The sequence below is a fragment of the Mus pahari genome, chromosome 21 (genome assembly GCF_900095145.1).
Source record: "Mus pahari chromosome 21, PAHARI_EIJ_v1.1, whole genome shotgun sequence".
Taxonomy (NCBI): domain Eukaryota; kingdom Metazoa; phylum Chordata; class Mammalia; order Rodentia; family Muridae; genus Mus; species Mus pahari.
The window spans coordinates 20,171,113-20,197,764 of NC_034610.1; the positions used below are offsets into that span (position 1 = coordinate 20,171,113).

Here is a 26,652-nt window from a genome sequence, read left to right on the forward strand (position 1 = left end):
GGATGGTTGTGAGCCACCATGTGGTTGCTGGGATTTGAACTCCGGACCTTCGGAAGAGCAGTCGGGTGCTCTTACCCACTGAGCCATCTCACCAGCCCGCCATCATTTAATATGTAATGCATGGCCTCAGCCAGAGTCAAAAAGTTGGAAAGTGCGTTTTTACTTGTTTTGCATTGCTGGGGCTAGAACCCAAGGCCTCACGTCTGCTAGGCACCTGTTTTTGTTTACAGTGTGTTGTAGTTGCTGCTTCCTGGTTAAAACAGTGACCGAACATTTTCTTTCCTCACTGTAAGTGCCCTCCACCCTGCTAGCTGAGGTTGTCTGTGAATCTAGATGGGTACTCTCAGTGCTCGAGAGGCTGGAGCAGGAGGATCACTTTATATCAGGACCCTTCCTGTCTCAAACCAGTCAGGTTCCTATCCTTAGCCTTGCCTGACACGAGGGGGCAGTGGGCTCTCTTCCCAGTGATGGATATCCGATGCTCCTAGGCACTCGGTCCTTGTTTCCACACAGTAGCCAGCCTGACCCATAAGCTCCAACCCCATGGGATCGGCCCTCGCTCGCTCTGGTTTTTCTTCCAGTTGTAGATGGCTGGGACTGAGGAGGGGGTAGAAGGGGTAGGCTGGAGGGCAGTGTCTTTGTGGGGCAGTTTGCATTCATTTAAATAAAGCCAAGTGCAGGGCTTGCACATTTAAGAGGTGCAGGGGCAGAGAGCGGGCTCCGCTTCTGGTAGTCACTGAGCCTGCCTCGGGTTCTTGACTGCAGAGGACTCAGCCCACGAGTGCTCCCTAAGCTCACCCTTCCACCGCCGCCCGGGTATTCCCCCCCTCCGCGTCCGCCCTCTGCGTCCGCCCCACCCCCGTGCGCGCTCCGCCCCTCCCCCCTCCATGAGTCAGCCTTTCTGCGGAAACCTGCCTGCTTTTGCACACCTTGGTAGGCAGGGGCGTGGCCTGGTGCTGGGGGCAGGGTGCAAAGCGTGAGTGTGCGGGGGCCCTGCACACCAGCAGGGCTGGCAGCTGGCGAAGGCGGAGCGCGAACCAGGCTGGTTTGAATCCTCAGTGACAGCCAGCCGGCCCTGGCTGCGGAGATGTGAGTCAGCATTGACAGTGGCTGCGGCAGATCCCGGTCTCGCGTCAGCCCAGCACCAAGTTGTGGGTCGTCATTTCTCCGCGCTTTGGAACGAGCATGCGTCCTCCCTCCTTCCCAGGTGTGCATTCTCCCCCACCCCCGGCGCGGGTTCCCCAGGGGGCTTCTGTCCTATACTCACATCCTCCCACCCAGGTGGTGTCTCCCTTCGCGCGCTTCTACTCAAGTGGTACTCCCTTGACGCGCGTCTTCCTCTGAGATCGGTCTGGTCGGCCAGCGTAACCGCAGGTGAAGTAACCCCAGGTAGTTTTCCTTCTAAGTGCACCCCTGCCCAGGTGAAGGTCTTGGTGCACATCCCATCAGCTCATTTCCCTTCAAAATGCATGTCCCTCAGGATGCATGTTCCCCGGAAACCATGTACCTCTTTCACGGTGAGATCATGAGATCTATGCCGGATTTTTCAGGCTGCAGAAGGAGATTAACTCATGTGCCTGCTTTTACATTTTGTTGGTGCTGCTTACCCATGGCCCCTGCGGCTTTTGTTTCTTCTCCCTTGTTGAGTGGTTCCCCCAGTTCCTCTGACTATCCCAGTTCAGAGTACAGATATACTGGTTGTTGGTACTCCTCTGTTTTGTAGCTGCAGATAGAGAAGATTTCCATCCTATCTTGCCTTTAAGTCCTTGCAGCCCATGTGGTTTGTCACTTCATATGTCCCTGACCCTAGAGGACTGCAGCACCTTTTGAATGTGCTGTGTCATATTGGGAACTGGTGGTGCCTGGGACAATACCCAGCAGGTCTGTTGCTGTTGGGGGCCAAGGGACTTCAGGTCATTTGGTGGAGCTAGTTCTGGGTCAGGAGGCACAGCCTGACCTCAAACACTTGGAGTTTATGTAAGGAGGCTCACCTAGATTTCTGTCAAGTTGGTTCTTCCTTTTGAGCATGATTCAGAAGTACTGGGTGTGATCGTCCGGAGCATTAGGTTTAGTGAGGTTGGAGAGAAGAGCCTGGTGGAGTAGGGTGTAGGACAGGTCCCTAAACAACACTCAAAAGAGTGGGGAGCCCCTTGGGACCCTGGGCTCTGAGTTAAGGCGGCTGGGCCAGAGGCTTCCCCAGCCCTTGTTGCTATCTTGCTGGGTTCCAGGGCCGAGGCTCACACCTTGTGTCCATGGGACAGACATGGTCAGGGGTGTACCCAGGTAGGGTCCCTTTGTTTTCGGTTAAATTGTATCTCCCCAAAAAGATGAATCTAGTTTAGTAGTAGGGAATCTAGTTGAGTGGTAAAGTATTTTTGCCTAGGCTGTGTAAGGCTCAAGTTGGGTTCCCAGCATTGGAGGACACATTGTGAACGTGTCCTCATTTGGAAATGGGATCTTGATCATCAAGTTAAGATGAGGTCAGTAGAGTAGGCCCTGATGCAGTGGTAGTGTCCTTCTAAGAAGAAACATGGACGTACACGTAGAGTGTGACACTGGAGATTGAGTGAGTCAGGACTCACGGAGTCCCATGCCCAGGAAGATCTAGAGCCCCAGGAGCTTTGGAAATACTCCCTAAGCCAATAGAACAAGTGTAGGCAGGTCTGCACACTTGGATTTTGAACTTGAAGACTTCGAGATTGTGGGATGATGAACTTCTGAGCTGAAGCTACTCAGCAAGTAGTCGTCTGTCCCTTCAGGTCCAGGATATCCATGGTACTTGATCAGCTGAAAGGCCAGACACTGGCATCTCTCTGTCCCAGGCTATGTGGAAGTGGCAACTCCTGTAGCAGGAGGTACTTAATACAAGAAGGAACTCAGAAGCTTGGTCGGGATGGGGGCCCAACATGGGAGACAAACACGAGTCAGGAAATCGTGCAGCAGGAGGCCTGTGCCCTTACTCAGCTTCAGCTTCGGGGGTGGTGGCCTGCTTTCTCTCTGCTTTGCTCTCTGATGGCTGAGGGTTTTCCTAGCAGCTTGTTTTTGTTTTCCTTGTTATTCTCTTTGGTCAATTATCACACCAATGCCTGGTTCCATATCCTCAGGGCACCAGGGATTATGAAGTGCATTCTGGGGCGGCCCTGTCTCTCCTGGACTTTTCTCTCTCACTGCTGATCTGCGCCTGTGTAAAAAGGCTTTCCTCACCAACACCTGTCATTAGGGTGTCAGCGGCTACCAGTGTCTAGGCTGGGGGCCCTGCCACCCTGCTCACTCACCTCCTGTCGATTACACTCAGACCTTATTGGGATGGCTTTCTTTGAGAGTGGATGCCTGTGTATTTAGGCGTGGAGATCTCTACACTGAGTGGAGCTCTGGCTCCTTGGCCACGTGGTACAAGGAGGACGCTTTCTTTTGGGTGCTTTAGCATCCTGGCTTCAGTGCCCTGAAGATTCCTCTTGAGACTCTTGTCCAAGTGATTGGCCTTTTCATGGCTCCGTAATGAGGGGGCGTGGCTAGGTCAGAGGGAGCTGGGATCCAATTGTACCAGCAGCTTAGGGGGAATAAGTTTAAAAACACCATAAGTAAGCCACAGGCTGGTCCACTCTGGCTCGAGAAAGCATGGTAGGTTCCACACAGCCACGAGGGGTTCCTCAGGAGGCAGGAGCATCCAGCTGCTGCTGCTTCTTGGAGCCACCGAGAAGCTCCTCTGGAGAGGTGCGTTCTGTCTTTGGGTCAGGTGGTCACCATGAGGCTGAGCAGTGCTCACTGGTCCTAAGAATGAGAATCAGAGAGACCAGGAAAGGACAGACGGTGTGGCTGGCTTTGGGCTCTAGTGTGCACCATATAGGTTCCCACAACTCTGAAGTGCCGCTGGGGCTGTACCAGTGTTTCCCTCGGGCTCTCTCATTATAGCCCCTTGCATTCCAAGCCACTCCTTGGCTGCAGTTAAACTGTGCATTGATCTAGTGCACTGGCCTCTGCCTCTCCCTCCTCCACTTCCTGGTAGACGTGCTTCCCTGCATTCTTGTCCTGGCTAAGATGTGTCTGGCTCTGTGCTAGGTAGAGACTCACCCTTGGGCTGTAGGAGTGTTCTGGCCCTCCTAAATGTCACTAATTGAGCAGTGACAGTTTTTCCTGAGGATTTTCCTATGAAGTCCCTAATGGACATGACATAGAGGCTGTGGTGATGTGCTAGACAGTTGGAGACAGTGATTCCTGGAGTTTTATGGTGCCCTGGTAGAGAGAGGTTTCTTTTCAGTCTATGGGCTGTCACTCTGCTGTGAAGAGGCCCTTTGTCTCCAGCAAGGGGCCTGCAGGGAAAGCTTGGGGTTTTGTTGATGGTGGTTTTGTTTTTTGAGGTGGGCTGGCTTGCGACATAGCCCAGGCTAACCTGGAATTCATGGTCATTCTGCCTTGGCCTCCCAGTTGGTGGGATTACAAGCAGATGCCACTACATATGTCTTGAAGTTGAAGTCAGGGTTCCTGGGGACTGATGGGGCCGTAGCATACTGAGCCATGTAGCATACATGAAGAGTCATCACAGACAGACACAGTGGCAGCTGCTGTCTCACTGCTTCTCAGTGCAGGTTCCTCCTTTTTTTTTTTTTTTTTTTTTTTTGGTTTTTCGAGACAGGGTTTCTCTGTGTAGCCCTGGCTGTCCTGGAACTCACTCTGTAGACCAGGCTGGCCTCAAACTCAGAAATCCACCTGCCTCTGCCTCCCGAGTGCTGGGATTAAAGACATGCACCACCATGCCCGGCGGTTCCTCCATATTTAAGTTGGACTCTGACTGTATTAAGAATGTGACACAAAGCCGGGCATGGTGGTGGCGCACGCCTATAATCCCAGCACTCGGGAGGTAAAGGCAGGCGGATTTCTGAGTTCAAGGCCAGCCTGGTCTACAGAGTGAGTTCCAGGGCAGCCAGGGCTATACAGAGAAACCCTGTCTCAAAACAACAACAACAAAAACAACTCACAGGCATGCTCCTTCAGCCAGTCCTGTCCCTCCCCCCTCCCTCCCTCAGTGGCTGTGCAGGTCATCCTGAGTGCCAGCTTCTCCACTTCATGCTCCCTGAATGGCAGCCCTGCTTGGGCTGTGGAGATGTGTCCTATTCTCATCCTGTGCCTGAAACTCACTTTGTAGACTAAGTCAGCCTCAGACTTACAATGATTCTCCTGCCTTAGCTTCTGTAGGACTGGACTTACAGGTGTGTTTTACCACACCCAGCCACTTCTGCCTTTGAGGAGACTGTCTCAGGGCTCAGGTCCTCAAGGTGTCAGAGTTCATAGTCCTAGTGTTGAACCTCACATGGCCTCAGAACCATTTTCCTGTCAGGATTGACCTCCTGTAAATTTTTTAATAGTTGAATGTATTTTCTTGGTCAAATTTTAACAGCTGGTTAGAAGTAGAAGGAGAAACAGCTGGGCATCATGGTATGTGCTGTAGGTGCCAGCACTTGGGGGTGGAGGACGAGAGGACCAGAAGTTCAGGGTATCCTTGGCTGCATAGTCAGTTGAGGTCAGTTATGAGCTGCATGAGATCCCGTCTTAAAAAAACAAAAGGCAAACAAAACAAAACCAGAAGACCTTTGAAGCAGAGCATCCGTGGGCCAGAGCTGTGGTGGGTGTGGCTGCGGCAAGGGTGGTTCCAATGAAACAGCTCTGGCTGTGGGGAGAAAGTGGCCTTGTTGATCAGCAGAGTGACCGTGTGCTACCTTTGGGTGGCAGGGTGGCCGCTCTGCTCAGCCAGGTGCGTGTTGGTGGGTATGGGGTCAGGGAACCCTTCAGAGAGGTTTGTCTTCATCACTGAGAGGTGAGTGGGTAATGCACAGTTTATTTCACAGGTTCTGCCTTAGATCTTCGTCTTAGTGACATAAACATCGCGTCCTTAGATAAGGACTTAGAAGAGCAGGACCTTGGATTGACAGGTGAGCACCAAGTTAGCTGTTCCTTAGGCTCTGTGCATGCTGCCTGGCTCACGGGAGGCTTGGGGAACACATCTGCTGGGGTCCTCTTCTTACAACCTCCTTCTTGCCTCTGCCACCTGCCTGTATGGCTCAGCTTCCTGCTGCTTCCTCAGTTTACCTCTGTGTGACAAAGCAGCCCCCTTTTTTGACTTGGCCAGGGCCTCTCATGAGGAAACACAAATTGTTTTTACTGCTATGTGGCATAGAGAGAGGTTCCTATTGTTTCATCATTTTCTTCATCCTGAAAGTTATTTTCTCTGTTTCAAAAGAAATGGACCCGTCTTAGAGCCCTGCTGGCTCTGTGAGTGCTGATGAGTTTCTGGCTCTACCAGGACCATACCAGGACACTCTTAGTTGTGGGGTTCTGATGATTGCACCCCTCTGGATGCAGGCCTGGTTCCTATGGTGTGACCCTGCCCCTAGGTCTCCCTGGTGTTTAGCTGCCTAGTTACTGACCTACAGGCTTATGGGCAAGTGCTTCCATGGTAGAAACCCTGCCTGCCCTTGCTCACTCAGCCTCCCTCCTCCCACCAGGTCCCAGGTCGCTGGCAGGCTCAGCTCCCGTCACCATTCCGGGCTCCCTGCCCCGCTCGCCATCCTTGCACTCGTCCTCATCCCTGTCCACCTCCCCACTCAGCTCGCTCTCCCAGTCCCTGTCGGGGCCACTCGTCTCCTCGGCCATGACGCCCCCCCAGCAGCCACCACCCCTCCGGTCGGAGCCGGCTACACTGGGCTCTGCAGCCTCATCTTACAGCTCTTTAGGTGCGTGCCTGGGCGAGGGTCCCTCCCCGCCGGCTTCGGGTCCTGGAATAGGCCCTGTCCTATCCAGTCCTGGGTGTTCCTGACCACAGGGCTCTCACCTCTGTACTTCGTGTCTTGGGAGGCACCTGTGTGACATAGCAGGGTGAACAAACATGTCCACCATGGACAGCCGGCTGCCCACAGCTGGGCATTCTCACAGCGCTCCAGACCACAACCTCCTGCTTGCCAGCTCACGCAGGGCTCTGGGCCAGGTGTGCATGGAGCCACCTTAGAGTCCCCATAGCATACCTGGGATTTATTTTGACGCAGGCTGTGAGAGGAAGCTGGTGTGACAGCAGCTGGACTCTGTCCTCTGCTCTCACATTTTTACTAAGAAGTTCTTTACATTTTCTATCATCTGTTATGTCTCAGAATGTGTCCATCTTAGCTGCTAGTTAACACATGTGGACGCCCTCAGAACTAGAGCTCTTCTGAACCTCCAGGACCTACTATGTAATGAGAACTGCTAGGGCTAGGAACTCTAAACCTAATTTTCTGTTCACTCTGATCTTGAGCCAAGTGGGCCTCGTTTAGGGGAGGCAGTCCGGAAGCTGAGGCTTCAGCAGTCACGAGCAGGTGACTTACAGGCTACCAAGGTGGGTGGTCAGGCCACAAGGGACAGAGCCATCTGCAGGCATCTCAGCCTTGAGTGCAGTGTGGCCTTTATCATCCCTGTTTTCTCCTAAACTCAGGTTTGAACGGTGTCCCTGGGAGCATCTGGGACTTTGTTTCTGGCAGCTTCTCTCCTAGCCCATCCCCCATTCTGAACTCTGGTCCTACGGCTTCCTCAAGTGCAAGTCCAAACAGTGCTGAGCTGGCACGGGTCAGGCGGCAGCTAGACGAGGCCAAGAGGAAGATCAGGCAGTGGGAAGAATCTTGGCAGCAAGTGAAGCAGGTGAGCGTGGGGCAGGAGGGCTGGGGGCGGGGCAGGAGGGCTGGGGACAACCAGGCATGGCTGCCTCCTATATGATGTCTTGGGTTTCAGGCCTGTGATGCCTGGCAGAGAGAGGCTCAGGAGGCCAAGGAAAGAGCCCGTGTGGCGGACAGTGACCGGCAGCTGGCCCTGCAGAGGAAAGAAGAGGTGGAGGCCCAGGTGAAGCAGCTGCAGGAAGAATTAGAGGGCCTGGGTTTGTCCTCACTGCCAGGGCTTCAGAGCTTGGGTGACATCAGTGACATCCCTCTCCCCAAGCTACATTCTCTCCAGAGCAAGCTGCGCTTGGACTTGGAGGCTGTGGATGGGGTGAGTCCTGCCCTGTAGTGGCTGTCACTTTAGGGGAGGGCAAAGGGGACTAGCTAGTGAGGGGCCTGAGCCCTGGCCAGACATTGCTTCTCCTCCTTCCCTGGCTCCTTGCCTGGACTCTGGTTGGTGCTTCTCGCATGTGCCCCATTGACCACAGCCAAGGTCCAGCTGCCACGTACTTTTGTCTCAAAGATGTAGCCTCTTGGGTTTTGGCCATTTTAGGCCACAGGATCCCACTTAGTACCTATTGTGGGTACCCTGCTTTCAGCTTTTCTTGTGGCCAGAGTGACTCTGCCTCAGGACCCAGCTCTCTGCAAACACACACACACACACACACACACACACACACACACACACACACACACACACACACACACCCTGGGGTGCGGGTCATCTCGGAACGTGTCTCCTACTGACTGCTCGCCCCTGTGGGCCCTTGGCCAGTGTCCATCCCAGGCCTGTCACTTCCCTCAAAGGATTGTGGCCCACTGTTCTAAGATACTATCGTTTGCTTGATCTTACCCAGTGTGACCTACAGAGCCTCACACCTTGACTCGGCTAGGGGCAGCATAAAAAAACAACACAGGGACACAGAAAAGCTGGGAGCAGTCAGGCTGTGAGAGCTCTGACGAGCCATGCGACAACCACTGAAACCCAGAATCTGTGTTTATTATGCACAGCACATCAGAGGCAGCCTGGAGGAGTTGGCTCTTCTAAGTAGGAATCTGTGGTGAGCAGTCTCAGACATCTGAGGGGAAGCGCACATACTTGCTGGTTCCTGCACACACTAGTCGGCTTCTAAACTCAAACTTGGACCAGAGGAAGGCTTATTTCACAGCTGACCTCTGTTGAAAGGCTGTGGTCACATCTATGTCAGCCGTATACACCCACTCAGGATGTCACTTGCTCTACACATTCACTCAGGACCGCCTTGGCTCCCCACACTCACCAGCCACCTCTTCCCCACAGGTGATCTTCCAGCTCCGTGCCAAACAGTGTGTGGCCTGCCAGGAGCGGGCCCATGGCACTGTCCTGCGGCCCTGCCAGCACCGTGTCTTATGTGAACCGTGTGCAGCCAGTGCCCCCGAGTGCCCCTACTGCCAGGGCCAGCCCCTCCCATGGTGACCAGAGCCAGACCCATGCCTTCCCTGGTGAGCAGTACAAAGGCCTGGGCGTGCCACGTGCCACTACAGTGTCGAAACTTGCCTCTGGTACCCCACGCCAGGATATGAGTTCACGCCCACTGTCCAACAGCCTTTCATACTACTTTCTTCCCTACCATGTCCCAAGGTATTATCAAAAAAAACCTCGGAAGCACCACCAAACCCACTGCCTGTCCCCTAGACAGGTGGCATACTTTTGGTGTCCCCAGTCCTGAGGCTGCTGTGGCCAGGCCAATGGGAGGTCGGGCCTTGTCAAAGCACTTTGTAAACCAAGGCATTAGATATTATAAATTGTATAAGCTGCTTTCTAGGTCCATGTTTTTTAATATGCGATAACATGAAGCTTTATAAGTATACTGTGAACTTGAAGTTTCCTATCAGTTTGTGGTTGACTCATAGTAATGGTAACTACGTTAGATTTCATACTCTGAAACTATTTAGGAAAGGAACATTTATCTAGTAGTGAAGAACTAGAATTTTTACATTTTAAAATTAAGTGCAAACAAATAGTATTTATAAGCAGAGAGTGGTTATTGAAAGACATATACATTTAGATGTTCTTAATTTTATGGAAGGAACTAATTTTCCTAAGCATGTGCAGGTGCACATGTATGTGGAGTTTTATATTCCAGCATCATAGAGTGATATCCAGAACTCTGTCACGCACTCATGTGATCCGTGGCCACTTCCAAGTGCCTGTGCCTTGCAAGAGAAGTGAAGGGATTGGTTCATTTGGTTTTTTTCTTCTCCCTTGAAAGACAATTTCATGCTAATGAAAAATGCAGCAAAGGAGTCAGACATTCAGAGGAGTCCAAGATCTACTCAGAAGGAGCTGTGCTCTGATGTTTTGTCTGTAATGGCAACGGTGCTTTGTAATCTCTGAGTTGCCTGGGGCAACCCAGCTTGTGCTGAACAAGGGGCTGCGACCCTGAGACTGCGGTCTGCTGCACCTGTGACCTCCCTCACCTCCAGCTGATCCAGAGGCCAGAGGCATGAGCCCAGGACAGGCTTAGCGCACATCTGGTACCTGAGCTGCACATCCAGATATTAACAGAATTCATCACAGGACCAGCTCTGCTGCATTCACCCATCCACTTCCAAGGGGAATGTGGGCGCTGCTCACAGCTTGGCCTCTGGTCTGTGGCTCAGATTCTGCTGAGACTGTATTGAGGGTGGTGACTTCAGCTCTCTACCATAAAGACTGGGACTGTTCCTGGAAATCTAGGGAGGGGACTTCTGTCCAGGTGACCCCTCCCACGGTGGCAGACCTAGACAGGGTAGGTATCCTACCTGCAGGTTCTGCCCAGGCCTTGAAGTGGTTCTCCTTCCCCATGGCTTTGCCAAAGACTTTTAATAGCATTTTTTTAAGTGCAAAGTGACTAGACATAAAACGTTTTTATCAGTGACCAAATTAGAATGTATTTAATATAGTAGGAAATTTAAAAGCATTTTTTAATATAAGACAAACTGGTAGAAAAGACCTATCATTTTAAAGGAAATGGATCTTCAACATTCCACAGCTAGCCCACTACTTAATAAGGTAACTATTGACCTGATTTCAGTGACTTTTGTTCTTAATTATAGTGATAATGATTTACTATCTCAGTACCTAGATCATGTGTATTTTGTGCTACTGTTACCATGGTTTAAGATTGTTTATTTTTATTCATATTTATGCACTGTTTCCCATGTCAGGCCTTTGGTCTCTGTGGTAACAGGACAGTGTTTGTGATTGATAGCTCATCTGGACAATTTCAAGTTGTATACAGTTACAAGCATTAAGCTTTAGATTGTATGTAAGCTACTCTGGTTAACTCCTCCTGGGCTGACATTCCAGGCTGGGGCTGGGCAGTTCTGGGGCTGTTGTGATGGCTGGGGAGGCAGGCGGTAGTGCACCCTGGGCCCCATCCCATGCGGGGAGCTTTCCTGAGCATCTGCTCTTCTTGAATCAGGCTGAGTTCTGAGGACAGGTGTGCAGGGAAGGACCAAAGAAACGTCCCAGAAGGGGCCACTTTTCCCATCCATTCCAGACCTTTTAGGAGCTGAGGCTTCTAGGATCTACCCTGGGTGGGAAGGGCCGAGAAGGGGAGAGAGGGCCTTAAGGCCCGTGTGTGTGGGTCATGGAGGTGGGGCCATGGGTCTAGGAACTGGGACCCACCATTGTCCTGATGCCTGTTGTGTCTAACTCTCTAGTGTTGAATAGTAACAGTAAACGGTAGTGTCAGAGTCTCGTGTGCCTGGTTGGCAGGCCTTTCCCCAGTATGGATGCGCATGTGGATTAACTTATGGAAGCCTTTGTGTGCATTTGTTCTCAGAAATTAGAGAATGTTAAGTGAATGGAATCTTCTTAACCCAGATGGTCATATTTATAATACATACCCATTTACTTTAGTGAATTGTTAAAGTTGTTAACATTTGTTTAAATTTTTTTACAATAGCATTTATGCAATGGTTTACAGAAGTCATGGAGTTATTTTTTATCAGTATGGAATTAATTAAAACTTTGAATCTTTATTTTGTCTGGATCTTTGGGCACAACAAAGGCTGGCCAGCAGGTCCCTATTGTTTGTCGGTGACACTGTCTGATCTAGAATATGTCAAAAGAAGTCATGTCTACACCACACCAGCTTTGTGCACTCTGCTGAGACCATACCTGGTCTCTCTGTGAAAGGACACTTGACGCTCAGGATATTTCTATTCTTCATGGCCACCCAGATCACAGAATGTTCCCACGTAGTCCGGGGTCACCCCGCAGCTGCTCTGCGATTACACCTATGGGGAGCTGCTGGCCTGGGTGCTGAGAGTGGGTCATTTCTGCCAGAATGGGTAGCAATAAGGATCTGCCCCAGTGCTGCAGGCCCCGGTGTGGCTGGCAGCCGACTAGGGCAGGCAGACTGACCTGTGGGCTGAGTGTGGGGGATTCCATGCTGATCCAGCAGACTCGTCAGTCTGTGTACCTCCTGTGACAGCTCTGCATGTGCCTAGGCAAGATGGCCAGCCTGGTCAAACCCTGGTGGATGCTACCGGGACTAGGGACCCCTGTCACCCTCCCCCTGTCCCCAGACTCTACCTTTCTACAGCTATCCAGAGTCTCAAGCCCCAGACCCCTGGAACCCCCTGCCAGCTGGGTGGGGTGGGTTTCTCCTGGGACCTTTAAGTAGCCAGCATCCTCAAAAAGTGCCCTCAGCAGCTTCTCATAGCCCTGGTGGTGGAAGAGGTGGGAGTAGGACCTGACAGTGTAGGCAAGGGGACACCCCTGAGTGTGCACCCACCTGCAGCGTGATCAGCTCGTCTGCCAGGTCCTGTTCCACCTGGTCCCAGCGCTGCTGCAGGGCCTCTGACAGAGTCGGATACACTATAGACAGCAGGAGCCAGACATTGTGGTCTCCTATCTCCCCTCCCCTTCCCTGGTCCCACCCCTACCCAGAGGCCTACCTAATAAAGAGTGGGGATGGCAGATTAGAGGGGTCTCGAATGTCAATGCATAGACACAGGTGCTTGGCTCAGACACGTGGGCCAGTCGGTTGATCTTTCCACAGGTGAGCTCCACCTGAGAAGAGAGCCTCAGTGGCTGGTGGGGGAAGGGGGTTGCTCTCTACCACCTACTTTCCCCGTGGGCCTCACCTTGCTCTGCCGGCTCCGGGAGTGGCAGGAGTCCCCATCAGTCATCCACATGCCCTTGAAGGTATTATTGATGATTTCCCACTCATGCCAGATGCTGGGGAAAGGGGGCAGCAAAGCAGTGATGTGGGGGCCTAGGGAGCAGACTCACCCCCACTGCCCTAGCCCAGCTTACCCCAGGATCCCACTGTAGGCGTTCCAGCAGAAGGTCTGCTCACCCCCACTGCCCCAGCCCAGCTTACCCAAGGATCCCGCTGTAGGCGTTCCAGCGGAAGGTCTGCTCGTGCTGGGTCACGTTGTGGAAAGGGCAGAATTCATACTTGTACCTGGGAGCACAGGCACATCAGGAGCTCTGCAGACTCCACCCACTCCACCCACCAGCCAGGCACTCACGTGGACTCCACTAGGCTAAAGCACTTGCCAGCAAGTCTGAAGAGATGCGGGGGCCCTGGGGGAGAAAACAACAGCAGTTCAACATCGGTATAAACTCTGCTACCCCTAAAGCTGGAAGCTAAGGTAGGCAGGAGGGCACTAGCCATCAAGGCCAGGCCAGAAAGCCCCAAGCTCCTTTCCTATATGACTGGGAATGGTAGAGGCAGACTGACCTGACTCCTAGGGATGACCACAGAACTGGTTGTCTGTGGCAGGCAGGATTCCCATGCTTGTTCCTGTGAAGGAGACTCTCAGGATCTGTCTAGGCTGCCCGTGTGTGTGTGTGTGTGTGTGTGTGTGTGTGTGTGTGTGTGTGTGTGTGTGTATGCACTCATGAACCACACAACCAGCTGAGAGTTTTCAGTTAAAATTTTTACATTTAATGTGACAACCACAGGAATTTAGAATTTTAAGTTGGTGTGGGATTTAGTAGTGTACATCCTTAATCCCAGTACTTGGTAGGGAGTGTGGCAAGTGGATGTCTTGAGTGTGAGGCTATCCTGATCTACACAGCAAGTTCCAGGCCACCCAGGGCTATATAGTGAGACCCTGTCTCAAAAATTAAAAATGAATGAACTGGATGTGGTGGCACACACCTTTAATCCCAGCACTCGGGAGGCCAAGGCTGGAAGATCTTTGTGAGTTCAAGGCCAGCCTGGTTTACAAAAGTGAGTTCCAGGACAGCCAGGGTTACACAGCGACATCCTGTCTCAAAGAATAAAAAAATGAAAAAAGAAAATCTAAAGTGCAACCTTATATAGAAAGGACCTGCTTTGTGATTCAGGTCTCTGATCACATGCTAAACTGTATGCAGATGTATAGTCAGTTCTGATGCTCTCATCTTTTTTATTGTGGCCTTGATAACCAGAGCCAGTAGCATGGGTTCTCATCGCTGTCTCTAGCTGCTTTATGGATAGCGTCATTCCTGTCTTCACTTTACTGTTGTGTGATGCCCTCTCAACTCGGGCTGAGTGACTTCGCTTGGTGTTCCTGATAGGACAGGCCTATGATTCTCCTGCAGGGTCTGTTACTTAGGAAAATACCTGCCTTTTTGAGGAAGTGTGCCAGGGACTCAACCTAGGACCTCGAGCATATATTCTGAAGTTCTACTGACCTAGGGTTGTATGAGAAAAATAAGAACAAAAATTGGGGGGCTGGAGAGATGGCTCAGCAGTTAAGAGCACTGACTACTCTTCCAGAGGTTCTGAGTTCAATTCCCAGCAACTACATGGTGGCTCACAACCATGTGTAATGGAATCCAACACCCTCTTCTGCTGTGTCTGAAGGTAGCTACAGAGTGTACTTAAAATAAATCTTTTGTAAAAAATGGTTCTCTGAAAAGACAATACTGACACCTGGAAGCTGGGTGTGATGGTTTCATGCCTGTAATCCCAGCTCTGAGGAGGCTGGAGCCGGATGGGTATGGTGCTGGTTCCAGCATGGGGAGATGGCACAGTCAGAGAAGTGTGTGTTGTGCAAGCATGAGGAACTGAGTTTGGGTCCTCAGTACCCACATAAAAAGCCGGATGGATGCCAACAACATCAGTGCTGGATGGGCAGAGATGGGTGGAGTCTCTGCGACTTGCTGGACAACTAGCCTAGCTGAATCCTTGAGCTTTAGATTCAGTGAGAAATCCTGACTAAGGGGGAAGCAGTAGAGGAAGCCACCCAACCTTGACCTCTGGCCTCCACACAGGCACACACAAACACATTATACACAGAAAGGGAAAATGAGGGGGTGAAGAGGTGGTTGGGTGGTCGTGAGCACTTGTTAACTTTTTGTAAAGGATCCAGGTTCAGTTCCTAGCATGTACATACATGATGGCTCACAACCATCTGTAACCCCAGTTCTAGAAAACCCAATGCCTCTGGCACAGGTATTTCACACAATATGGTACACAGACAGCAAACAAGCAAAACACTCAGTAAAAGAAAATCTTAAGTAAAAATAAACTGAGCAAACCTGTAGCCAAACTGACTAGGAAAAGCAAAAATTTAAGTAAAACTAGAAATAAAAGTTGGAGTATTTGTTACCAACATCACAAAAATAAAAAGGGTGATTAGTAACTATGAACAAATGGATGTAGTTGAAACTGACTGGAAGCAGCAGGCAGCCGTGAATGAGCACACCTGTGAGGTTAGGCAGCCCATCTGCTAGGCTGAGTAGCCCTTCAACCAAGTAGCTTTCTCTCACCCCTACCCCCATCTCCCCATCTTCTCCTTCCAAGACTGCCCTGGAACTTACTGTGTAGGTCAGGCCTGGGCTTGAACTAATGATTCTCCCAAGTGCTGGGATTACGGTCTTGTGACAGTCTATGTACACTGTCTCTACTCTTTTTCTAATATTGCTATTAAATGAATAAAAATAAACATCTGCAGTACTGGGTTCTTAGCAACATCTGGCCCCTCCTGGCCAACCAAGGAGCTACATGCTAGTTTGGAAGGGCTGTGGAGAAGTCTTACGAATACACACACACACACAACCCCTCACAATGTAATGGTAGCAGGTCTTGTTTTGTTTTGTCAAGACAGGGTGTCTCTGTATATCCCTGGCTGTCCTGGAACTCATTCTGTAGACCAGGCTGGCCTCGAACTCAGAAATTGACCTGCCTCTGCCTCCCAAGTGCTGGGATTACAGGCGTGCACCACCACTGCCCGGCTGGTAGCAGGTCTTAAAACAGTGTCACCTTATGAAAAGGAGATGGTAAGAGTTGACTAGAGACTGGTAAATGCTCTGCAGCCCTGGGCTACCTCTTCTTCAAGGGATCAATTCTACAAATCAGCGTGCCCAGCATGCCTAAGATAGTGGGTCACCAAATCCCCAGAGTGCAGCTAGCCAACGTTCTTTTATGCTGGCCAGCCCTGAGCCGTTTTCAACAGCTTGTCTTTCAGTCCTTCTAGGATCTTAGTCCTAAATTTCCTGTGCAAAGAATCTTGACCGTGCTGGTACCCTCTTCACTCCCTAAGACCTAGAAAGGGCTAGGTACACCTGGAGTGTTGAGTCTTCATACCCAACCCCCCTAGAGCTTCTAATCGTCTAAGCACCTGTGCAAAGTAGAGACTTTAATATCACGAGTTGGAGGCCAGCTTGAGTCTACTATAAAAGACTATGAAAGACTCTTGCCTTAAAAACACAAAAGTTAGGGATGTGGCCCAAGGCTTGAGCGCTTGCTTGCTTAGCCCTAGGTAATCGCCAACCCTGGGAGCGAGAGGAGATTGTAGTTCCAGTATATACTCCAGAGCATTTAAAACACTCAAGTTTGACAAACGAATTCGTAACCCTTCAGCGAGTACATTAGCGCGTCCTTCGTCCAAAGCACCCTTCCCTCCCGAACCGAGAGTTTTTCCGGCCCCTCCGTCAGCACCTCGGCCAGCTCCGCACCCTCCCGTGCTCACCGGATACAGCCGAAGGCTCTCTCTTGGGCTGAAGGCGGCTTGCCTGGGGCAAGAACGGGTTATTCAGCCTATGGAACAGAGAAGGTCAGAAGAGCCAGCCACGCTCGGTCCCCAAGCCGCAGGACCGTGATCCGCTCACCCGAATGTGTTCGGCTCCTCCACCACCTTCATCTTCCCGGCGCGTGCCGGCGCGGGCCCTGCGGAGCGGAGAGCGAGGTGGTGAGCAGGGAGCGGAGGCACGGGCGTGCGACGCCGGCGTGCGGGGGGCTACGCGCGCGGAGCCACTGACCCTGCGACGCGAGCCCCAGCAGCATCAGGAAGCCAGCCAGCCGCCCCGCCATTGCTCCGGTCGCACGGTCACGTGAGTGACAGCAGGAAGTGACTTAACTCAAAACCGGAAGCTGTGCGAGTGCGCACGCGCGCACGCTCTCGCACGAACCCTGGAGCTGGGGATTTCATCTAACACTATGGGCCGCAAGAAAGTTGCTCGCGGCTCCAGGAAAGAGAGCGGTCGTGTTCGGCGACCCCCCGGCCGCTCTCTGGATGCTTTCGCTGAGGAGGTGGGCGCTGCGCTGCGCGGTGAGTTTGGAGCAGTCGGAGCAGCGGGTCTGGCCTGGGAGCAGGCGCTGAGGACCCGGTCTTCTCTCTCTCTCTCTCTCTCTCTCTCTCTCCTTGTAGCATCCGTGCAGTCCGAGGAGGCCGAGGACCAGGGCGGCCCGGGCCCTGCGGCGCTGCCTTGTGCCTTGGCTATGTGGGAGCTCGGCCACTGCGACCCCAAGCGCTGCACGGGCCGCAAACTGGCCCGTCTGGGTCTGGTGCGCTGCCTGCGCCTGAGCCAAAGATTTGGCGGTCTGGTGCTCAGCCCAGTAGGCACTGAGTACGTGTCTCCGGCAGACAGGTAGACACCAGAGACCTGGGGATCGGGGAGGGGTCGGAGAGGGGTTGGAATGACCTCCCCATCATCGTGTCTTTGTTAAACCGCCCTGGATTGGGAGTATCATTTTCTTCAAGCCTTGCTTATTGGTCTTGGATGTCCACGTCTTTCATATGGGCAGAGTTGTATTTAACTTGACCCTCTTCATAGAGCAAGGCTCTAGTGTGGGAAAACCTAGAAGAAACATTGGTTGTGTCTAGCTACCCTCACCTGAAGGCTTGCAAGGAAGGTTCTTTGTACCATTGCAATAAACCATAGCTTCGAAATAGCAGAGTGACATCTCTCTGTAGTGAGGCCAGTCTCCAAGGACGTGCCTTATTTGGGGCCCCAGAACCTACCCTACTTCTCTGACAGACAGCTGGTGGCACAGTCAGGGGTCGCGGTCATAGACTGCTCCTGGGCCAAACTGGATGACACACCCTTTGAGAAGATGCGAGGGAGCCACTTGCGGCTCCTGCCTTACCTCGTAGCCGCCAACCCTGTAAACTATGGCCGGCCCTGCAAACTTTCCTGTGTGGAAGCTTTCGCTGCTGCCTTCTGCATCGTAGGTGAGTTTTGGGTCTGACAGAAGCCTAGCACCGCAGTCTGGGGCCTGACTCTGCCTGCCCCCTCTTTCTCCCTCACCTGGAGACTGTGGTTTCTTCTGGCAGTGTCTGAGCAGGGGGGTGGCTGTGAGGAGAATATATTGGGAGCCATTAGAAAACAGCCTTTGTCTTCAGTCTCAGTGCCCACACACACTCCTGACCTTATGAGGCAGCGGCAGAGGCAAATGGACAGCTGCCTTCCCTGGACGGTGTGTGGGCCCGGCGGCTCCCTGTAAGTCATAGAGAACCCCTGTAAGGGCTGTTCCTCAGCGAATGCGAGGAGCCGTGGGGACTGTAGCGGAGGTGACAGCTCCCTGTGATAGTAGGCAGGGTCATACAGTTGTGCTCTCTATAGGTGTCTCTATAGGTGTCCCAGGCATATTTTTGGTTTTTGTTCTACTAGGCTTTTCAGACCTTGCTGTCATTTTGCTTCGGAAGTTTAAGTGGGGCAAGGGCTTCCTCGACCTGAACCGGCAGCTCCTGGATAAGTATGCTGCTTGCCGTGGCCCGGAGGAGGTGCTGCAGGCTGAACAGGGCTACTTGGCTAGCACCAAGGACACCCCTGAGGAGGACATCGGTGAGGCCTGGTGTTGGTTGGGAGCCCCAGAGAAGCGATCAAGTCCCTCCAGGGCCTTAGGAGCCTAGAGCCACTGGTTTGGCTCTGCCCTGAAGTCACTTAGAGGTCGCCTTCCTCCCTTCCCCCCCCCCTTTTTTTTTTGAGACAGGGTTTCTCTGTGTAGCCCTGGCTGTCCTGGAACTCACTCTGTAGACCAGGCTGGCCTTGAACTCAGAAATCCGCCTGCCTCTGCCTCCCGAGTGCTGGGATTAAACGCGTGTGCCACCACGCCCGGCTTTCCTCTCTTTCTATGTTCAGATCCCTTTGATGTGGACTCAGGGCGGGAGTTTGCAAACCTCAACAGGCCTGTGGCCAGCACCCGGTAGGTCCTGTGAGCCCCCAGGTGCTTCAGAAACCTCGACCCAGTCCCTCCTGCCTTGTGGGCATGGCTTTTTGAAGTAGGCCTGGTGGTGATTACAAAGTGTAAAGCGGCTGCTTGCTGGAGAGGGTTGGGCTCAGAGCCTCCTCTGCTTGAGGGCTTCTCTAGCCAGCCTAACAGGGAAGGTCACTTTGTGTTGGCCTGTGTCTGTACTGTGGTCCATCTCACTCCCAGGCTGCCTGTGGACATGGATGACACTGATGGGTCCGAGGAACACAGTGAAGATTCTGGGGAGGACAGTGATGAGTGTGAGGAACCAGGACCTGGTGCTAATGGAGGAGACAGCAGCTACTCTGGAGCAGAAGAGACCCCAGAACAAGAGGCTAAGGCTAGAGACTCCACTGAAATTTGGAAAGGAATCAAGAAACGACAGAGAGACTGAAGGTCGCAGACATATTATTGAAGCTGCTGTGCATCATTCAGAAGTGGCAGTAGGACCTGGGGATGGATGGGCCTGCTGGGACAACCTTGTCTAGAGTCTTGCCTTAGTGCTCTCAATAAAACCAAGGAGGAGCCCCCGCTATGGGTCTGTTGCTTTGTACGTGGCTAAGCACTAGGGAAGTCTACCTGGCAGATCTAACCTGTGAGGTAAGTCTGGTATGGGCACATACAGATGCGTCGAGGGATATCTGAGCAGCTAGCCATTGAGCCCTTCAGCCTGGTCTCCACCTGTGGGCAATTCCTGTTCCTTCCGGTGACCATGGGAGAAACTCTCCTGGGCCCAGGAGCCAGGCTGGGACCAGAGCACAGGTAATCCTCGGCCGGCCTCGCTCACCTGCTGTGGGGAGTGTCCAGGTCCAGGAGAGGGAAGCTGTAAGCAGTAGAAACTCTGGCCCTCACCCTCTGTGGGCAGGGCCTTCTCTAGGAGCGGCTTCCCCAGTGACACTGCTGTCATGGGGCACAGTTTATTTCTCATCAAGCCGAATGATGGCTACAAAGGTGTGAACAGCAAAGTTGGCCTCCACCCTTGTAGTAGTGCCTTCTGCTCCCTAGATATGACCATAAATGTCTCCCCCAGGTATGACCCAGTGGCCTCTAGGGGGCAGAGTCCTGAGAGCATATGACCACTGCTCTGGGGTGGGGTGGGGGGAACCCACTAGGGTCAGGTCATCCATCCTGCTCTGTGTCCAGGGCGGATGCTGGCCAGTCCCATATTCTGGCTGGGGCATGCTGGGGCACAAAGGGTTCACAGCACACACCAAAAGACACAGCCAGGGCAGACAGAAGCCACAGGGTCCAACCAGAGCAGGCAGGTCACATGGTGAGGGAGGGGCCCCCAGAAGCCCTTGCTGCACAAAGTGGGCTCTGCAGGGAGATGGGGAGGGTGGGGCTGTGAGCATCAGGGCGCTCAGGGGTCCGCCTCCATGCTCTTCTCCAGCTCCTTGAGTTTCTTGACAAACTCCTGTGCTTCTCTGTTGGTGCGGCCTTCTAGCATCCGCAGCGCAGACCTCACTGTGGATGGATGTGCAGGTGGGCACGAGAGGCCAGTCTAGGCCTGGCCAGAGCCCTCAGCCCATCGATTCCCACTCACCCTGGGCTCTGGGCCTGCGCAGGTGGACTGTGATAGGCTGACCGGGCCTCGTGCCCCCTCCCACATGCGGCCTTGCGATGCCACTGATGCCACCCAGACCAAGGGCTGCTTCCCCAGCAAAGTCGTTGGTGGACAGCCAGTCGTGGTCCATAACCGTGAACAGCACACAGGCCCCGCGGCGGCGGCACGCCTCGGCAGGCACAGAGCTGTGGACAGGACAGTCAAGAGCCTGCTGCGGCCATGGGGCCCAGGCAGCGGGCACAGCAGTCCAGGCAGGCACTCACAAATGGAAGAGTTCATCATACACCGGGTGCAGTGTCCGAGCTTTGACTTGGGTCCTCTGGCTGCGGACCAGTGGGAAGAGGTGTGGTGGACCAAGCTCCACAATCACAAATGGGTCACTTAGGCCTAGAAGATACATTGTGAGCCAGATGTCTCTCTGCCCCCAACCCCCCACCCACCCCCAGCTGCCACTGCTGTGCCTCACCATTGGCATCCAGAGGCAGTAGGTCCGCCGCATGCAGCACCTCCACAGCTAGCCGCTGCTCCGCTGCTTCATAATGACACCGGACAGTCAGGCGCCCAAACCGGTTCTGCTCCAGAGTCCTCTGTGGGAAAAGCCAGTGGAAAAAGCCAGTGAATGAAGCTGGCTCCTCAGAGCTGGCCCGCGGTTAGACAATGACAGGCCTACCTACCTGCTTGAGCTTGTCCAGGTAAAACTGCTCAATGCACTCTCGGGTGGAGCATTTGTGTAGCCGAAGCTCCTCCTCCAGCCTCTGCAAAGGAAGCTGGCACTCGTAACTCTGGTCTCTGGCATCACAGCCAAGTGTCTTCACAGAGTCATCTGAACTGCCTCGTAGCGATCGGGTTTCACCAACACAAGGATGCCTAACGGCAGGGCACCAAGCTAAACTCCGGTCCTGTGCAAGGCTTACTCACCTTGTAGCTTCCATCCCTCAGGTTCTCCAGGGGCAGCCCCTGGCCCTCAGCATGGAAGAAACTGACCAGAGCCTACAGCAGGGAAAGAAGAGAGGGTTGTCGGAGGGCTGGCCTGCGCTGAAGACCTGTGGACTCAGAAAGCATGGGGTCTTAGGAGCAAAGCCACTTCTCAAATTTGAAGTGCCTCAGACACCCGCAGGAGGCCTGGGAAATGCCAGACAACTGAGAACAGCTGGTCCTAGGGTGTCTAGGCTGTAGGGACAAGCGCTGCCTGCACAGCTATGGAGTACCTGCCCAGAGGTTTAGTGTCCTGGAGGGGCACCAGGGAGAGGACTTTGGGAGACGCACCCGGGAGCTTCTTGTGACCTCACCTCCAGTGTGAAGTGGAAGCGCCCGTAGAAATCGGCAGAGACATCCCTGTTTGCGCTCAGCGCCTGCAGAATGGCTTGGAGAAGCAGCTCCCAGAGGGCCTCCAGCACCCTGGAGGGATCGCCTGGGTGACTCCCTGGGCCAGCCCCACCCCACCTACCCCTCTGCCCAGCTGGTACCTGTTCAGGTTCTCCTTCACCAGCGCATCACTGAGCAGGACCAGCTTCTCATCTAGGTACCTCAGGAGTGGGGCTACGGCCTGCAGGCGGGGGTCCTCAGGGCCGGCCAGGGTAGAGTTCAGCCCGCCCCGCATCCGCACTCCCTGCTCATCCCCTGTACTTACCTCATCATTCTGAATAGAGTCAGGAGACAGACTGATGTGCTGTACGTACTTCCTGATGTCTGCCACCATCTGAGAGAGGGGTGGTGCTCAGAACAAGGGCAGGACTCAAGAGTAGTCCTCACATGGGTACAGTCCCGGGCCCCACCCCTCTTCCCACCTTGGAAGTCAGGTGTGCTGTCACAGTGTGGGCCTCCCGGTGGAGGTCTTCGTCCAGGGCCTGTATGCAGCTAAGTAGAGGGCGGGGGAGCACTCCCTCCAGCCCACTGGCCCCTTCAGACCACACCAGTCCTCTTAGTGCCTGTCCCGAAGCTCTGCGCACCAACTCCACGTTATTGAGCACCACACAGAGCTGGAAAGGTGTGACCAGGGGCAGCTGGACAGTTGTCATGGGAGGGGAGGGCGCCCAGCCACCCACTTGCTTCACCTGACACCCAGCCTCTCACCTGCTCGCTCACTGCCTCACCAGCAGCCCCTGGCTGGGTGTCCACCTTCTTCCTCAGAAGTTCCGTGTAGAAGAGGGAGGCCTCACACATGTCCTGGGGCAGGAGATGGGCTGGGAGCTTGAGACCCTGCCCCTACCCCATGTCCTGCTCTATTCCCCGAATAACCCCAGCCCATGTACCTGGCTGAGTTGAGTGCCTAGCCCCTGGGCCTGGGAAGGGTCAGGCCAAGCCAGGCGGACCCAGAGCTCCTGGATGTGACTAAGACAGAGGCTGGCGGTAGCTGCGGAGCTGCTGTGTTTGGAAGCCGCATCCACAGGCTCCAGCTGCACAGGCAGAAGGAGCTGGTGTTGCAGGGGACTGGGAGGAGGCAGCACCAGAACCGTACATCTGGGCACACACTCACCGTGTCTACATCCACAGCTCCCTGAAGGCGCCACTTGGCCTGGTCCCGCAGCACCTGCAGCCAGAGCTTCACAGCTGGCAAGAATGGGGTGTGGATGCCAGCCAGAGCTAGGGAGCGGCTTTCCCTGCAGAGAACACTCACTCAGAGCCCATCAAGACTCATACACCTTCACCCAGAGGTCTCCACATCAGAGCTAAGGGATACAGGTGTGAGTTTGGGGTACCCACCGTCCAGGGATGCAGCTCCAGAAGCGCTGGGTGTCTGCCAGGGTCAGGTAGAGCTCAAAGAGCCCCGAGGCCACCTCTAAGTTCATCTTGGGGCTCAGCTCCTCTGTCAGCACCCATGCCTCCTCAGCTACCTGCCTCAGACGGTGGGATTAGGCCACTGCCAAAGCAATCCTAGGCACCCTCTTAACCAGGGACTTCTCCCGGTTTCCAGTACCCACGGGCACCCAGGGTAAGGGACTCCCCCCCTCACCAGACGTTCCAGCTGCCGGAAGGTAAGGGTGAAGAAGTCCACCTTAAGGATACTGCAAAAGACATGCCTCAGCTTCCTGCTCCCCACCAGCCAGTCCTACCAACCCAACATAGCCCATTCTGGCCTTCTACCGCCATCCAGGGGAAGAGCCTACCCGTGGAAGAGGCTGGCATAGACCCCATAGCACGACTGCAAGTCCTCATAGATGATGTCTGCAAGCTCAACAAGCCCTGCTAGGCGCTGCGGCCCTGGCTGTAAGAAAACCAGACCTGATGTGACCCACGTACCCCGCAAGTGCCCCGTGCCTTCCGTCCAGGCCATCCAGCTCCACACCTGCTCTCGGGGACTCTTGGTGTTCAGGAGCTGGTCATACCACTCACGGTTGCCCCGCTGTAGAGCAGCAAAGGCAACAGAGGCGATTGAAGAGAAGAGTCAGGTTAAGGGGCTGTGGACAGCAAGGGCCGTCAGGGACCAAGGGAAGGAGGCCAAGATGGCCTCAGACACACCTTCAGAGCAGCAGCAATGTCCATGCTGAGCTCTGTCTCAAAGGGGCAGATCTCAAAGGCTGGCTGGAAGAGCTGGAGCTTCTCCAGGCACCTGGGGAGGACAGCCGACTGAGGAGACCGGCCAGCCCCAAGCCGCAGCCCATCAGACCCCTGGCCCTGCTCTGCGACACCCACTTCAGCAGCAGCTCCAGGCGATACACAGCCGTGCTGTTGGTGGCAGGGAAGTAATCTCGGAGCTGGCGCAGCAGCCTCAGCCCGAACTCCGAGAAGGCAGAAAAGCTGTCAGCCAGGCTCTCCTCCTGCAGGGGATAGGTTCTTCAGGGACAAGCCAGGGTTAAGATCCAAGGTGGCTTTGCTCATAGCTACTGAAAACGCACTGCTTCGTGTAGCCACCCCAGTCCCTTCTCAGCACCGTTCAGCTCCCATCTTGCTGCACCTGTGAGCCATGGTGTCTTAGCTCCTGTCCCCCCTACTCCATACTGACAGTGCCCACTTTGGGCCTGCTGCTCAGACACTTGCCACCTCAGAGGCGTGGCCCTCAGCCCGGTCTGAGCTTAGTGACATCCATCCAAGGTTACGCGTTACAACCATCGCTTCCTTACTGCACGGCGCTCTTTCCTTCAAAATGTGTTTCGTGTTTTCAGGCAGGTCTCTTCCCCTTGGCTCCAAGAGAGCTCTTTTCCAACAGCACACGGCTCCATAGTCATGTCCATGCCTACCTGCTCCTGGGGCAGTGAGGCTGCCTCCTCCCAGTGGGCCTGCACGTCTTCCAGCAGCCCCAGCAGGTACCCATAGTCCAGGGTCCGTGTCTGATGGTGACGGCTACTGACTTGCCAGTGCCTGTAGGAACCCAAGCTTGTGGTCTGCTCTTACATAACAGGCCCACCCCGCAGCACTGCCATTTCTCACGCCCCACCCACTTCTCAGGAGGCTCTATCCACAAGGGCCACCCTGTCTACTTACAGCACCGCCAGCTGCAAAGGGGACAGATTGCTTTGGGCTCCATGCAGACAGAGGACTGTGGTCCCAGGCCCGCTAAGCTCGCCACGCCAACTGCTGGAGTTGGGCTGGAGAAGGAATCCAAGGGTGGGCAGAGAGAGGCCAGAGAGCCGCTCCATCCCCGCTCTAGGCCCTTACTCTACTCAACAGCCCAAGGGCACCCACTACCTCTTCCACGCGATGCTCAAACCGCAGCACGCGGCTGAGGAGCAACAGATAGGACAGGAAGCCCGAGCGTCCACGCTGACTCATAACAGTGTCCCTCTGCAAGGCACAACCCGAGGTCTGTCATCAGCTCTGCCTGAATCTTGAAGGCAGGGGCACAGATATGGCTCCCTATAGCTTCCCACCTGGGTGGTGATCAGCTTCAGGACCAGGTGGCAGTCTCCCTGCACACGGGAGGCACTGGATCGTGGTTCCAGCTTAAACCAGCGGTCAGCACCTGCCACAGGCACCTCCTGAGAGGGATGAGGGTGGGAAGGTGTAATGCCCAGACACTCTGCCTCTCTCCTTCCCACACACAGTCACATATGGCTGGAGAATGGCTCAGCAGTAGAGAGCTTTCAAATCCCAGCAAAGACAAAACAGGACTGATTACCCTCTGAGACCTCAGAATGCTGCATAGCCCACCTCCTTCAGTCACAAGAGAGTGGAATGTGCTATAGGAATCATAGGATCCTGCCCAGAGATGCCCAAAGCCCTGGGACACCTCCCACACACCCACCAAGCATCCTGGGGTACCCATCCACATCCCATGCCTCTGTCCCATCCCTCCTCACACACCCGGATAGGGATGTTGAGGCACCCCAGGAAGTCATCAGTGTGGTCCTCAGTGGGTCCTGCTGTCCCATTTGCACGGGCTGACTTGACAATCTGTTTGAAGTATCTGGGCACAACAGGGTGAACAGCAAGGCAGTGCCACTCTGGTGGTCCTGGGAAGCTACGGCTGTATGCACGGGTCTAGGGTTATTATGTCCCCCTCCCACACCCCGTACCTGGTCATGCCCTTCAGGCCAATAACTTCATTCAGCTTCCTGCATGCTTCTGCCAGGGATACATCATCATCGTGGTCCCTGGAGATGTACGATGTCTCAGCCGGAGTTCCCAGCCCAGCTCTGAGTACACCCTCCCCAACTGCTTCTCAAACTAGAGGCGCCACCACCCTCCACGCCCTGCAGAGCTAGGGGTCCTCTACCATATGTCCAGGTGCAGCTGGTCTGTGTTGACATCGTCAATTTCACTGCAGAGAAGACAGAAATGACTATTAAACTCCCAGGCTATATCTGCCCAGCATTGAGGTAGGGTGATGTCCAAGAGCAACAGGTAGTAGCCATAAGTTCAGCTTCTCCACACAGACTGCTGGGCTCCCACCCTAACTTCCACCTACTACCAGCTATGTGGTCGTACCAACACAACAGTCCCTCTTAAAAGTTGCCTGGAGCCGGGCAGTGGTGGCACATGCCTTTAATCCCAGCACTTGGGAGGCAGAGGCAGGTGGATTTCTGAGTTC

General features: G+C 54.0%; 4 protein-coding genes across 16 annotated transcripts in view; 2 read left to right on the forward strand and 2 right to left on the reverse strand.

The window, feature by feature from the left end:
- Positions 1–11,684, forward strand: part of Unkl (unk like zinc finger) — a 45,813-nt gene extending 34,129 nt beyond the window's left edge. For 3 of the 8 annotated variants that reach the window (XM_021221280.1, XM_029532918.1, XM_029532919.1), the window contains exons 11-15: positions 5,844–5,927; positions 6,501–6,728; positions 7,460–7,662; positions 7,753–8,007; positions 8,977–11,684. In XM_021221280.1, coding sequence (XP_021076939.1) covers positions 5,844–5,927; positions 6,501–6,728; positions 7,460–7,662; positions 7,753–8,007; positions 8,977–9,132 — 926 coding nt within the window. In that variant the 3' untranslated portion in view covers positions 9,133–11,684. Of the gene's footprint in view, positions 1–999; positions 1,208–1,281; positions 1,375–5,744; positions 5,750–5,843; positions 5,928–6,500; positions 6,729–7,459; positions 7,663–7,752; positions 8,008–8,976 lie in introns of those variants that run through there. The other 5 variants (XM_029532920.1, XM_029532921.1, XM_029532922.1 and 2 more) reach the window with 5 other exon arrangements.
- Positions 11,531–16,979, reverse strand: Gnptg (N-acetylglucosamine-1-phosphate transferase subunit gamma). 2 transcript variants are annotated; one of them, XM_021221285.2, is made up of 11 exons: positions 16,909–16,979; positions 16,759–16,816; positions 16,620–16,687; positions 13,185–13,239; positions 13,034–13,117; positions 12,795–12,888; positions 12,606–12,720; positions 12,443–12,525; positions 12,241–12,372; positions 12,070–12,151; positions 11,531–11,984 (listed from the first exon to the last, which is right to left on the reverse strand). In XM_021221285.2, exons 1-11 carry the CDS (start codon positions 16,958–16,960, stop codon positions 11,887–11,889), a joined length of 921 nt encoding a protein of 306 aa, XP_021076944.1. In that variant the 5' UTR covers positions 16,961–16,979; the 3' UTR covers positions 11,531–11,886. The 2 variants fall into 2 exon arrangements, with proteins under 2 accessions (XP_021076944.1, XP_029388783.1); XM_029532923.1 differs by lacking the exon at positions 12,241–12,372.
- Positions 16,980–17,021: 42 nt separating this feature from the next.
- Tsr3 (TSR3 ribosome maturation factor) lies at positions 17,022–19,672 on the forward strand. 4 transcript variants are annotated; one of them, XM_021221162.1, is made up of 6 exons: positions 17,022–17,198; positions 17,298–17,517; positions 17,908–18,101; positions 18,541–18,714; positions 19,012–19,075; positions 19,307–19,655. In XM_021221162.1, the coding sequence occupies exons 1-6, from the start codon at positions 17,087–17,089 to the stop codon at positions 19,512–19,514; spliced, it is 972 nt and encodes a 323-aa protein (XP_021076821.1). In that variant the 5' UTR covers positions 17,022–17,086; the 3' UTR covers positions 19,515–19,655. The 4 variants fall into 4 exon arrangements, with proteins under 4 accessions (XP_021076821.1, XP_021076822.1, XP_029388997.1 ...); XM_021221163.1 differs by having other exon boundaries at positions 17,298–17,496; XM_029533137.1 differs by having other exon boundaries at positions 17,047–17,517; positions 19,307–19,672.
- Baiap3 (BAI1 associated protein 3) overlaps positions 19,512–26,652 on the reverse strand; it is a 13,969-nt gene continuing 6,828 nt past the window's right edge. Inside the window, exons 9-34 of one of the 2 annotated variants that reach the window (XM_021221157.1) lie at positions 26,338–26,382; positions 26,138–26,215; positions 25,926–26,028; positions 25,493–25,600; positions 25,311–25,406; positions 25,107–25,210; positions 24,863–24,983; positions 24,318–24,442; positions 24,144–24,234; positions 23,971–24,027; positions 23,792–23,889; positions 23,638–23,689; positions 23,388–23,518; positions 23,161–23,284; positions 22,937–23,080; positions 22,758–22,850; positions 22,472–22,663; positions 22,315–22,383; positions 22,151–22,230; positions 21,974–22,082; positions 21,603–21,674; positions 21,359–21,439; positions 21,151–21,271; positions 20,948–21,071; positions 20,664–20,869; positions 19,512–20,584 (exon numbers count right to left, since the gene is read on the reverse strand). In XM_021221157.1, the coding sequence (XP_021076816.1) occupies positions 20,481–20,584; positions 20,664–20,869; positions 20,948–21,071; positions 21,151–21,271; positions 21,359–21,439; positions 21,603–21,674; positions 21,974–22,082; positions 22,151–22,230; positions 22,315–22,383; positions 22,472–22,663; positions 22,758–22,850; positions 22,937–23,080; positions 23,161–23,284; positions 23,388–23,518; positions 23,638–23,689; positions 23,792–23,889; positions 23,971–24,027; positions 24,144–24,234; positions 24,318–24,442; positions 24,863–24,983; positions 25,107–25,210; positions 25,311–25,406; positions 25,493–25,600; positions 25,926–26,028; positions 26,138–26,215; positions 26,338–26,382 (2,728 nt within the window). In that variant the 3' untranslated portion in view covers positions 19,512–20,480. Of the gene's footprint in view, positions 20,585–20,663; positions 20,870–20,947; positions 21,072–21,150; positions 21,272–21,358; positions 21,440–21,602; positions 21,675–21,973; positions 22,083–22,150; positions 22,384–22,471; positions 22,664–22,757; positions 22,851–22,936; positions 23,081–23,160; positions 23,285–23,387; positions 23,519–23,637; positions 23,690–23,791; positions 23,890–23,970; positions 24,028–24,143; positions 24,235–24,317; positions 24,443–24,862; positions 24,984–25,106; positions 25,211–25,310; positions 25,407–25,492; positions 25,601–25,925; positions 26,029–26,137; positions 26,216–26,337; positions 26,383–26,652 lie in introns of both variants that reach the window. The other variant, XM_029533136.1, reaches the window with a different exon arrangement.

Excerpts from the sequence above, each read along its gene's own strand:
- Gnptg (XM_021221285.2), bottom strand. The coding sequence starts at position 16,960 with ATGGCGGGGCGGCTGGCTGGCTTCCTGATGCTGCTGGGGCTCGCGTCG. Across the intron at positions 12,152-12,240 it reads CTCTGGATAGCTGTAGAAAG|GCACATGCAGAGCTGTCACA; the intron begins GTAGAGTCTGGG and ends CATCTTGCCTAG. Across the intron at positions 11,985-12,069 it reads CCCCCACACTCAGCCCACAG|AAATGACCCACTCTCAGCAC; the intron begins GTCAGTCTGCCT and ends CCATTCTGGCAG.
- Tsr3 (XM_029533137.1), top strand. The coding sequence starts at position 17,087 with ATGGGCCGCAAGAAAGTTGCTCGCGGCTCCAGGAAAGAGAGCGGTCGT. Across the intron at positions 18,715-19,011 it reads CACCCCTGAGGAGGACATCG|ATCCCTTTGATGTGGACTCA; the intron begins GTGAGGCCTGGT and ends TTCTATGTTCAG. Across the intron at positions 19,076-19,306 it reads AGGCCTGTGGCCAGCACCCG|GCTGCCTGTGGACATGGATG; the intron begins GTAGGTCCTGTG and ends TCTCACTCCCAG.